Source organism: Rhea americana, unplaced genomic scaffold (genome assembly GCF_003343005.1).
Source record: "Rhea americana isolate MKP2758 unplaced genomic scaffold, rheAme1 scaffold_143, whole genome shotgun sequence".
Lineage (NCBI taxonomy): Eukaryota > Metazoa > Chordata > Aves > Rheiformes > Rheidae > Rhea > Rhea americana.
The window spans coordinates 2202349-2214825 of record NW_028185517.1 but is presented as its reverse complement, the minus strand read 5'-3'; the positions used below and the strand labels follow the sequence as shown (position 1 = coordinate 2214825).

Here is a 12477-nt window from a genome sequence, read left to right as displayed (position 1 = left end):
ATTTTGGAAGAGTTTGTGACTAAATAAATCCACAGCTTTCTGAAATATTTGATACTTTGTTCTGCAGGTAAAATTGTTTTAGCCACTTATATAAGCTTTCATGTCTTCTGTAATACCTGGATAGATACATTTAAGTGATAAATATATCCCATAATTAGACAAAAAAGTTCATTAGTGCACTTTGCTATTTAGACTGTTTGATCAAAATCTGATGTGATGGTAGAATAAATGATAACCAAGACAAAGTCCTTCAGAATCTGAAGTGAAGTCCTGTACCAGACGTAAATATTTCTATTTCCTCTTGTCAGATAAGGTTAAGAAAAACATACTGAGTCTGTTTAAATGTCTTTCAGTTAGCACAGATAAACGTATATTRTAATATACTTAAACTCAGTTTTTTTGTTATACACTTGCATTAGAACGGATTACTACAACACTGATTTTCTTGTAAAAAATTTCTAYTCACAACCCTCTGATACTAGTTGTAAAACTTCAAATGTGAAATAGCAGAAACTATTACAGAATAGCAGACTTCAAGCCCTGCGTAGTATATACTTAAGCATTTTCTTTAATCTAAGGATGTATTACTTTTACTTATGCTCATCTCACTTTAAGAAACTGCCCGTGGTTTCCACAGGATTCTTGACCACAATCCACAAAAAAAAGTGGTGTAAATGTCTAATTTGTAACAGCTGAAAATGTTAGAAGAAAACATTTCTTCCATCTTTCAAATGCATTCAAAACTCTGTCAAGGAAACTAAAAAGCTATCTGACAGCTTTAACTTACAGAGAAAAACAAGCCATGATGTAAAACCATAGCAGTTTAACAGTCCTTAATTAAACACATATGCACACTGCTGAATAGCTGTCCTCTATTAGATAGAAGTATAAATTTTAGGGTATTTCTAGAGGTTTAAGGCAATAAGCCTTCATAATGATAGTGCAACATTTAATAGTTTTTCTTTAAGCAAGAACTCATTACCTCTTCTTAAAGAAAAAAGTCAAAAAACACCTTGAAAAGCATAGCTCACTGCACACCATTATAACATGCTCAGAAGCTATGATGAATTTGGATGCTGAATCACAGTTTGGAGGTAAACGCATAGCGGTTTTTGTTCTATGACTTGGGAAGAAGAGAGGAATTTGAATTTGTGGAAGGAGCGCGGATTATGAAACCAAACAGTGATGGAACAAGCTTCTCTGATCAATAATCCATATAGCCACAATCTTCAGAATCTTCCTCCCCACCCTCAAAAACAAACAAAAAACCTACAACCAAGACCACTGCATCTTAACATTTTAACTTGAAATTACTTATATACATGAAAGGTCAGCATTATATTATAATCTGACCAAAATCCGCTCTGGAGCCCTGTCACTGCCTGCCAAGGTAATTAGATACAGGAGTTACATGAGTCAGTCACTTGTGAGAATTCATTAGCTGGAAGCACTACTGTTTGTGTTCATAGCAATTTTTTTGCATACAATTGATTAAATTATCTCTGGATCCTTAATCAGTATCAGGAAACCTGAACAAAGCCACCCAATCACTTGTATTTTTTCTGTTTTCAATGATCACTTAAATGAAAGACAAAGGAAAGATTCTCTGTGAGTGTGTATCACCATTTATTGTAGTTCAAGAGAGTCAGGAATTGAACAGAGGACACAGCGAAAAAACAAATAAAAGAAAAACAACCTTTTTTTTACAGACTTAATTTTAAAACACTGTGGTTTCAAATCCTTTTTAAAAAGGAAATTCAAGTATCTTAAGCAGGGGGCAGTAATACAAAAATGTTTGTGAATATTTTTTAATTTTTTTTTWAAAAAATGTAATTCTACATTTCCTGCACCCTTTTTGCTTTGGTAAGGCCAAGCCATGGATACAAATTGGTAAGCAACATAAAAATGACCCCTGCCCCAACTGCAGCCTCTAAGGAGTAAAAGGATCTGCTCTCTGCGGACAAGCTTTAATGGCTCAGAACTGTCATTTAGCATATATCATACCTTCAGCATTAAAAGAATGGATTTTATTTTTTAAAAGGTCAGCGAAATCCTGGTATTCCAAGTATCTCATTCATGGCAGCTGTTTTATCATATTTCTATCACAAGGCTTGTCAAAAATACCAGAGCATCTAGATCAACATAAAGAAAAGTGACATCTCAAAGAACCAGAACTTAAAATCCACATGTCAAATCTCTGCCTTTTTTAAATTATTCTTGTATCTAACACCAATTAAAAAAAAAAACATGTGAATATKTATAATATAAAAATACGATCAAGATTAACACTTTGTTGCAGGCACAGTTATCGCACAGAATATGTTCTTTTGAGGGCAGGGGAATGCTTTTGTTTTTCACAGGGATTTCTTTTGCATAAAAAAAAAGAAAAACAGCAGTGCAGGTTTATGGGTTGGAAGAAGGGAGGGAAAGAGGAAAAAGTTACTTTAGCAGCAAAATGTCCGAGGTTCTAACCACAATCAAATTAACGGATATCTGGCTGTAAAAAATAAGGTTGAAGGGATGCTGCCCTGATCCATTCATCTTTGCTAAAATAATTCAGCTGTAAAAACTCCAAAACGTGACATACTGAAGGACAGTTTTGTAACATAAGCAACTTCCTAATTTGTCCTCCATGTTATTGACCATCGTTATCACTTAAATATATGTACAAAAATTAAGCTGCTTTTCTTCTTGTCCACATGCTTCTGGTCACTACTGCAAGTCAGTGCCAGTGGGCGTGCTAATCCCATCAATAGCTTTCAAAACGTATCTGCTCCACTATTACCAGACCAGCCCACGCCCTGTTCTTCCCATTGGCATTGGCGTGCTGCGAGGGAATTTTTAATGATCAGCATTCTGCTTGTCTCTCATCCAGGCTTGGATTTGCTCCTTAAGTTCTGGCACTAATAACGTAAAGAAGAAAAAAAAGAATGATTAACTTGAGACAGTTGAATTGTTCAGTAATTCTACTACCTTAAGAAAGCTCTTCATGACCAATAGTGTTCCTTTTCTAGAAATCTTATCGTAAGTATTTTCTGGATTTCATTTCTGTCTCTATCAATGTTGCTTCTGCACAGCTTTGAGTAAATGAATTACTCATCTGCCTACCATAACGATACCCATTAGTCCAGTAGTTACAAGGATAAGAGTTTCTTCAGACAAAAGCAAAACACAAGGAATGAACTTTTCTTTAGGAGAAAAAACAACAACAGAAGTAAAAGCACTATTAACCCTACTGAGGTAGCATCACTATCTTTTATAAGTATATGAAACAGAAGTTCTGCACAAACTGCTTCCCCAAGCCAACAATTCATCACAAGATGTTAAAATCAAGGTTACCTGGTTCCAGCATATTTTCTGTCAGTGTCTGACGATTGAAAGGGTCAGTGGAAGAGTTCAACAGATGCCTCAGGATGATTGACCTGTCCATAATAGTTCCAGATGGCAGCCTCACAGGATCAGTCATCAGAGTGTCCATGAGTGGATCTAAAGACAGAACTTTAACATTCATTAACTTGAATAGCTGTATGTCTCATCTGCAAACACAACCACAGCACAGATTGATATACAATCAGGTATATCACTGAAGTGCAAAAAATCAAAAAGAGCAGAACCAATTCTAGTGTTTCGGTATCAGAGGAAAGCTTTTGTGCATTTCCAGAAAAGGTAACTACTGCTGAGGAAGACTGTCATAGAATGCAACTGCAGATTTAGCTTAGCCCTAATTCAGAAATATAGGAAAACAGTATAAAAGCTAAATATTTAACTACACTATTTTCAGATTTGCTTTTATTATTATCATTTTACTGATTTATGAACTCTGCTGCAAAGTATGTGGAACCATGACCTGGCTGGGACTGGACAGTGCAGTCCTGGGGAAGGGGAGGCATGGGAGGAAGCTTAGCTCTCTTCATTCACTTAACCATTTAATTGAAATGGAGAAAGGAGGATGCATATTATTCTAGAAACAATATATAGTCTCTGCCAATATATATTCATATTTAGTATCAAAACAACATAAAAAGTTTCTTCTCTTTAAGAGTATGTATTTCAAAYGTTTAGAAAACTCAACTTGCCTCTGAATTCATCTGGAGCATCACTATAATCAATTTCTGCACGAGCATTCTTGGCAACGATTTCCTCCACTTTCTCTGCCAGCAGTTTGAATTTTTCTATTGCTATAGTTGACTTGATTCCAGCCTTTCTCATCTTTGAAATAACCTCCTCAAAGAGCTCTTTGCTGTAGGATCTCTACAAACAATGCACAAGAGAACTTTGTTCATCTATAGTATCCTAAAATGCCATCAGATTCTACTGATCTTTTAATGCCTTTTAAAAACTTTAGAGGAAAGGATCAACGAAACCTCAACCCTATGTCAGGCAGAAAAGCAGTCTGTAGATATCATTTAATCTACCAGTCACATGCCAACTTCCAAGTAGGCTGTTAATAGGCTTTTGTACTGGTCATCAGTAATGGAGAACTGTGTAGGACAAAATAATAAACACAGTAACCCCTAACCAATATGGTTAAGACTTCAGAGAGGCTGACTACAATTACTGGAATTATTCCTTAGACCAAATATCTGTGTTGTTGCTCCTACCTGGGTTCTTGTTCTCACAAATCTTTGCTTCAACTGAAATAAGCATCACTCAAAAAAAAAAAAAAAACATAAGGACTTCTGTAAGCCACTTACGTTCTAAACACAGCATTTGCTTTTATCTTCAGAATGCTTTATTTTGATATGAGACTTCTAATAATCTAGACTATATCCTTTTAATAAGAATTATCATGTATGCTACTCTGCAAGAGTGAATTAAATGACAAGCATAACACACCACATCAAGTTTCTATTTACTTTTGATAATTTTAAAGTGTTCAACACAGCCTTACTTTTCTAATTTACACTGTATCTCTCCCTGAAATACCATTCATTACTTAGGACACTCTGTGCCCACCTAAACTCCTTGCCAAGCCCGCAGAGGAGAACAGAACTGTGGCAGTATGCCCAGGACTTCATAAATGTTTTCAGATTCCTTCTGTTATGCGCTAGGATTTGCAAATGCAAAATGCATCAAAATGCTTTTAAGAGGCTGTTCCATCAACAGGTGCTTTCTTTTTTTTWAAAAAAAATATATATCAGGAGCTGCTAATCAATTGTGAGTCTTCGTGGTGTTTCTTTCCTGTCATTTAGAGTTTACAGCTACTAGTCTCACATATCCCTTTTTATGAGGGGCTACTTTGTTAATTAGGCTTTGTTCTTGTTCCCACACCAGTAGACTGCTTTCTTTTTAATCCCCATATCATTGTATTGAAGTTTTGCTTTAGCTAGCATTGATGAAAGAATGATGGATAGCATTCTCACCTTCATATATACTGAACAGTGTAAAAAACACACTATGTATTTTACAACACACACAAACATACAAGGTCTGTTTCACAAGTATTACTGAAGCTGCTTGAGATTACTAGAACTGAAATAGAGAAAAAGGTCATGAGTTACTCTGATACCTCTGCTTCTCTAGAGATGCAAACCAAGCCGTATATACTGTAAAACAACTTCCATTAGAATTTCAGGTAGATATGAATAGCACTATTTTCTCTATATTTGAGAAATGTATATTAAAAGACATTGGGATGGTCAGATGTGGTTCAGTAGTTTAACTGACAGTTACAAGAATACAAAAATGAGAAATGGCTCATCTACCTTATGAATTAACATACTGCTCTGAAGACTACCACTGAGAAGGCACGTGAATTAAGGCAAAGGTGTCTTAAATGTCTCTTGTATGCTTGTTTTCCCACTTGCAAAAAGAGGACAATGTACATCTGGTACTTCAGAAGGAGGCTGTAGCTAATAAACAATGAATGCGCACAAAGTTGCACGTGAGTGTGTGCGCGCATTGCTTTATTATAATTACACATCTTATAGGTTTGCAAAACACTGCTCTTTGTAGGCAAGTATGTTTTCAGAGAGAACATGAACACAGATGAGTTACTACAGAAAATAAATTGCAACCACACATTCTGGGTAGAATGAAATTCTTCTAGCATATACTGCAAAGTTCCTATATGCTTCCACACCTCCCCTCTCRTCTTTTTGGAGCTCACCTGATCATCAGCAATTGCTTTAGCAAAGCGAGCACAATCTAACTGCAGATAAATATCAGTCAGTTGGTCCAACAGCTTCTTTGGTTCAAACCCATATTTCTCAGGGTTTTCAACTTTCAGGTCACGGCACTTGGGGCCGCACAGTTGCTGCAGGTTAAAGTTCAGCATAGCAGCCAATCGTGGTCCAAGTTCCTACAAGGTCAAAATAAAATACAGATCATAGCATGAGGGCAGTGATAAATAACATTATCATTAGAACAGCATACATCAAGGTCAGGAATTATGAACTAATAATAATTGTGGGCTTCTAGTAAATGTCCTTATGCATGTTTATTCATAAAAAAGTAAAGATAATGTGAAGAGCTTCTGTTTAGAAGTACCACACCATCCAAGTGACTCAGGTAACAGCACTTAATAATGTCAAATAACTTCATCAGCAATTAAATTTCAATACACTTCGAGCTGGAAAAAGGGGAGAACAGAGACAAGGGGCTACCACATTTTCTGGGTTATTATCCAAAAGAAGAAATGTTAGAGAAATTACACAGACACTAAGTCACATCCGAGCAACACTTACAGGTCTGAGGAAAGGCTTTTGAACCTGCTTGGTAAGGATATGGAACATATCAACAGTTTCCGTTGCCAGGGCAAGATATGAACGAGACACACGCTCATCCTGAGCAAGCTGTGACTGCCGAGCCTGCTGCTGATCCTAGAAAATAAGTATTCAGAGGTTGCAAGTTAAGTCCGTAGAATTTCTTACCTCATTATCAGTCAAACTTAACCATAATGCTAACATGATCTGGGCAGGCAAAAGAACAGACTACAAATCAAATCCAGATGTAAGAAACTATAATGTAGCTCCCTTTTACTACCTAATGAAACCTAAGAAAACGCTGCACTAATCATGTGGAATGCTGCATCAGTCAAAATTGACAGCTACAAACAGTATCACAAGACTGCATATTTAGTGAGTGTGCTTCCATACTGCAATGACTCCTCAGAATTGCAGAACTGGGTTAATGCTTCCTCTCCACCCAAATGCCAATACTTCACAACCAACTTGCAAAGAGTCAAGTGAGGTTCTGATTTATGCACCATCCTAAGCAATTAAACACTCCATACTGGAACTATCTGTAAATTAGGTACCAGCTCATTTTGACAGAACATTAATGGCTTTACCTTACTAGCAGGCATATGCAGGAACAAAGGCTTTAGGAGAGCAAATCAGAAGGAATTCAACAAATCAGATCTTTCTTTTATAGCTCCCCCCCCTCAAAAAAAGTGTTTTTAATGCATAAGCTTAAAATAAAAATATCTGACATTGGTGAGTCAACACACACAATTATCATTTAATCAGGTTAAGCTCTGAGGTATAATTCTTTAATTGTCTATACCAAATCTACACAGGATCAATGCACTAACAAAATAAAAGCTTCATTATCTTGAAGTCAGCCAACTGGCAAACATCTTCCAAAAACTCCTTCAAGAAGGTTAAAGTCTCAATTTCTCATTTTAAAATTTTATGTCCACAGCAATTTAAAACTTTATACTGTTTCCACATCACTCTTTGCCAGCCACAATATAAGTATGCAGAATGTTTTATGGCAGAATGACATCCAGAGTAACCATAGCCATACTGGCAGCAAGAAACAGCTTTGAGAACTGCTTCTTGTAAGCAGCTCTTTTGTGCTGCCTCCTATCCAAAAGCTGGAGAAAAAAAAAAGTTCTATATAAGAATATTGGAAAGTAGTAAACAGCACTTTGAAAAACAGTTCTGTTCACCCTGGGCAGCAGATCCCATTGTTCTTTATTCTTCATCTCCTCTTGCACTTCATGGATACGTTTTAGGGACTCCAGACTCTCATCCAGCAAGAAAGTTGTGTCATTTATCAGCATGTTGATGTAGCGAACAAACTGCTTCCCAGAACTGAAAGCATTGAAACACAATTATCACTAGTAGATGGGTGTGCTGAGCAGACTGCAACCCCAGTAACACTCCTGCACTGTATAACCCCATTTCCCAAGCCAAGTTGATTGGTGTCCAGAGCTTAGTGTTTAGAAACACTCAAGTTCCACTGGCAGGGGCTGTCATTTAAAACACAATGGAAAGCAGTATCATTCTTTCCCAATGATAATAACCTCCTTAGCAGTTTGCATGAGGGTAAGCAGCATCATACACAATTTCTTACTCACTTGAACTCTTCCATGAATGTACCATGGTGAGCTATATTCTGCCAGAGGCTTTTGAAAATTGTGCTGATGTGGTAACGGATCGTAAACTTGTCATAGAATTCGCTAGTGGCTCCAGTATGTTCAACATCTGAAAAAGAAACAGATCCCGGAACTGAAATCAGTCTTTTTCCCACCAATGTTCACTTACAACACACTACATCTCGCTATCCCCAATGCGATGAGCTTCAAGCACCAAGCTTGAAGAGATGAAATTCAATCTGTACTCAGAAATCTCCATCTTAATCCCCATGTAAAGAAGCATTATCCATTTCCTAATCTAGAACCAAGCTTGGTTCTGAAGAAAAATAAACCTCAAAAAAACACTTTCTGCTCTGTTCAACTCAACTCCACTGTGTTCTTCACCCCACAGTCCAAGATTTCAAYAGTGAGAAAACTGAGGGAACACTGCAGCAAAACAGTTGCTTCTTAGCATGCAAAGCCCTTTATAGTGTCTAAACCTATACAACTAGCAAGACCATAGTCAAAATTTAAATTCCCAGTCCTCCCTTACCAAATAAACCAAACCTAACTTGGAATCTAAACACCACCAAAACAGTGCTCACATGAAGCTACGATGCCAGAGTCGTCAATACACAACAGGTTGTGAATGAACTAAGAGTCTTCTCAAGGCTCCATGCAATGCAGTTTTCCCCTGACTCTTCAGTAGCAGAGCCTCACCTTTACAAGACCCAAGATCCTCCTTAGGATTTCTTAAAGATCATTACAACTAACAGATACTATTGCTTTATAATACTTACAGTTCACTAAAACACTCTGAGAACTACAGTAAATGCACTTACCTGTGTAAAACTTCATCAGGGAGGGGACTAACAATTTAGTGGAGAGAGGATGATTCTCAATCATTTCAAAGAACTTCTGTGTCCGCGGCTGAACAGCTGGATTTGTCATGAACATCACTTCCACTAGCTTGGCTACCAAATAAGGATTTCTAATGTAGTTCTGGTTGCACAGCATCACAACAAGGAACATAACTATGTCCTGAGTACAGGGCTCATAAAGCACCTGAGGAGCATATCTGAAAAAAGGGAGATGAGGAGAAAGAAACAAAAACCCTCTGACACTATATCACCTACAGAAGATTCATAATGTACTTATCTCAGGTAAGTTCAGATGACTTACTAGCAATAGGAAAAAGCTTAAGTCATTAACACGACTTCCTATCCTTCTCTACAGAAACTAGATTCTTACTGTTCCAAGAGCTCTCGCCAGCTGTTTACTGGCAGCTGGATTTTGGTCCTGACTCAAAACTTTCTCCTTTGAAACACCATGATACTCTATCGCATGTAATAGCAAATTTGTTATAAAATGCTACTTTAATGGCACATCAAGAAGGCAACAGCAACCACTCATCTCCACCACATGCCACAGTGAAATCCGGATTTGAAGGAATATCTTCACAAAGAAAGTGACCAACTTCAGGACTCCAGAAATACATCCTAATTGTATGTGCACCCATCTATGCTGCCAAAACAATACAAATGCATTTCATCTCCCAAAATTTATAATTAAATGTAGTTTTCTATTTCTCATTAAGCTATGACTTATTTTTAATATTGGTCTAGTAATGATTAACGTACCATGAGATCTACAAGGTCTGAGCAAACTCCAAACCATGAAGAAAATTCTTAGGGGGGATGGTGGGGGTGGAGGGGGAGATGACAGGGAAGTGGGGGGGGGGGAAAACTTTCTTCAAGAATAGGAAGCACAATAATATCATAAACAAACTTCAGTTAAAAGGGACCCTTGGAGGTCATTTAGGCACTAGATCTCCAACAGTGCCAGCTAACACAAACTGTTGGTAAAACAGCACTAGAATAACAACTATAGACTAACTAGCACATTAATTTCACACCCTAAATTTATTTGTGTGCATGCCACCTGCTACAGGGGTAAATGGCAGAATAAAGTTTCTTCAGAAATAGCTTTACTTACTGTACAATAAAAAACAAAAACTCAGCAACATCTTCTACATAAAACTCTGGCAATGCTGCAAACACCTTCGGAACTTCAGGAGCTAAAGGCAGTTTTATGCTGTTGAATAAAGGAGACACCACAACAAAGGGGGCAGTGAAATACCATGGTTAAGCAGAAAATGCCACATGTTCTCCTATGGAAGTGCTCCAGTAGGATCACTTTACAAACATTCCAACACTGACTCTTTACAAGTTCATGTCAGTGACTTATAAAAAGTCAAAAAAAACTTCTAAGAAGTTCACATTAGTGCTTCAAATATACTAAACATAGTTGAGGGTCCTCTGCCCCCAACAACTGCAAATGAATCTGTAAATAAGGCAAACATTCTACATGAGAATGTATGTCACTGACATAAATAATTAAAGAAGCAATTATGTAAGAATGCAGTTACTGACAGAGCTAATTAAAATTCTAGAACTGCTAAATCCAGTAAACAATCCATCATGATCTTAAATATCTTTGATGCAATTTACACAGACAATCCTAACACTYACTTGGGATAGGCAGGGTCAAGAATGCGAAGCATCAGCTGAATCACCATACCATAGAAATTCAAACATCTCCTAAGAAAGTTCTCATCCACCAAACCAGCATCTGCACAAGCCTTGCACCTCACCAGTTTCTGCAGGAGATACAAAGGCTAATGCAGGACAAGACACAACATAATATGAAGGTCAAATCTATCCAAGCTAATAAATGTATTTATGAACCATTACACAATAGCATTTTCTTAAACTATGCTGTTATTTGAAGAAGACAGAGCACTTAATGTCCAGCACATCCAGGAAAACAGACACACGTAACTCAGAGTCGCAAGGGCAGTCTTTCATTAACTTTAAGAAACAATGAAAGAAAAAGAGTAATCAAAGTCTGAAAATGTGCAAATAAAGTCATCTTGATGACACACTGCAAGAATTTTTTTTTTAAATCAATTTATACTAGGAAGGCCTAAGTAAGACACAAATTCAAAACAAAGGACCCCATGACACTCATCTTTGCAAGAACTCTGCATGACATTAAGGATTAGGATTCAAGAGTTCTATCCCCAGTTTAGGTGTGGACCTTCAAACATATGCCCCCAACCAAATCTCAATTCATTTACTGTTCTTCCTAAAAAAAGAGGGAACAGTATTTTCCTCTTTCTCAGGAATACTGRCTATGTTAATCTTGGTGTTATTTTGTATTTTTAAATTACTAATTACATTCCATTGCATCATGACCACCATGTAGAGTGATCAAATATGCTATGCTACAACAGTCTCATATGGTTCATGTATTCATAAGTATCTCTTTAAAGAAATATCTGTGAAAAGTTGCATTTAATCATCATTATACAAAATAGGCAGGTTGACAAAGGCATTTAGTTGTGACCCAAATCACTTACAAACCTTAAGTTGTGTCTTGCAACGTTTCAGCATCTCTCGATGCCTGGTAGCAAGAGGAGAATCCTTCCACTGACTTTCATTGTTTTTGAGATCTTCAACAGTCCTGAAAATCATATGCAATAACTAGTTACCATAACAAAGGGGATATAGGTTGACAATCTGCAAAGCAATCAACCTACTTATCTGTTAAATACAAAGGAAATATTGAGCATAAAGAAAAGTGGAAAAAACCCAAGCTAATCCTCTTCATAGAAGTTACCCTTTACCACCAAAAGAAAAAAATTTAAGTGTCGTGTGCGTCCAAATGCCTTGTCCATATACTAGCTTCAACATACGTGTCTGTTGGGCAAACCAGAAGAGCAGGAAAAAAAAAATCTACCCGCTAGGCAAACTTATTTTCTTCACTCTATTTAAAAAACAAAAACAATAACAAAAAAAAAACACTTAAACAAATCCCCCTCCCAAACCAAAATCATAATCACTCTAAAGGAACATTAAAAGAATGTCATTAAAATCTGTTAGCCCTGACACAAAGAAAGGTTGGTCCAATTAACAACCAGATATTTAAAGACTACATTCAGCTTCTAAGATCAGAAAAGAAATGGAAAACAAGCCGCTAAGGAAGAAAAAGGGGGCTGACAACAGGACTTATTCAAAGTATCTTCCCTTTCTCAAAAAGGGCATGGGTCATCACATGCGTCTTTCCCTATCTACTCCAGTAAGACTCTTTTTTTTTTTTTTTTAATTTTGTTG

General features: G+C 36.9%; 1 protein-coding gene across 6 annotated transcripts in view; it reads right to left on the bottom strand.

Moving 5' to 3' along the window:
* Positions 1 to 1602: 1602 nt before the first annotated feature.
* Positions 1603 to 12477, bottom strand: part of UBE4B (ubiquitination factor E4B) — a 42534-nt gene continuing 31659 nt past the window's right edge. For 3 of the 6 annotated variants that reach the window (XM_085299001.1, XM_085299003.1, XM_085299005.1), the window contains 11 exons: positions 11728 to 11827; positions 10834 to 10961; positions 10298 to 10396; positions 9145 to 9380; positions 8306 to 8432; positions 7895 to 8039; positions 6687 to 6821; positions 6110 to 6301; positions 4077 to 4251; positions 3340 to 3486; positions 1603 to 2903 (listed from right to left, as the gene is read on the bottom strand). In XM_085299001.1, the coding sequence (XP_085155127.1) occupies positions 2842 to 2903; positions 3340 to 3486; positions 4077 to 4251; positions 6110 to 6301; positions 6687 to 6821; positions 7895 to 8039; positions 8306 to 8432; positions 9145 to 9380; positions 10298 to 10396; positions 10834 to 10961; positions 11728 to 11827 (1546 nt within the window). In that variant the 3' untranslated portion in view covers positions 1603 to 2841. Of the gene's footprint in view, positions 2904 to 3339; positions 3487 to 4076; positions 4252 to 6109; positions 6302 to 6686; positions 6822 to 7894; positions 8040 to 8305; positions 8433 to 9144; positions 9381 to 10297; positions 10397 to 10833; positions 10980 to 11727; positions 11828 to 12477 lie in introns of all 6 variants that reach the window. The other 3 variants (XM_085299002.1, XM_085299004.1, XM_085299007.1) reach the window with 1 other exon arrangement.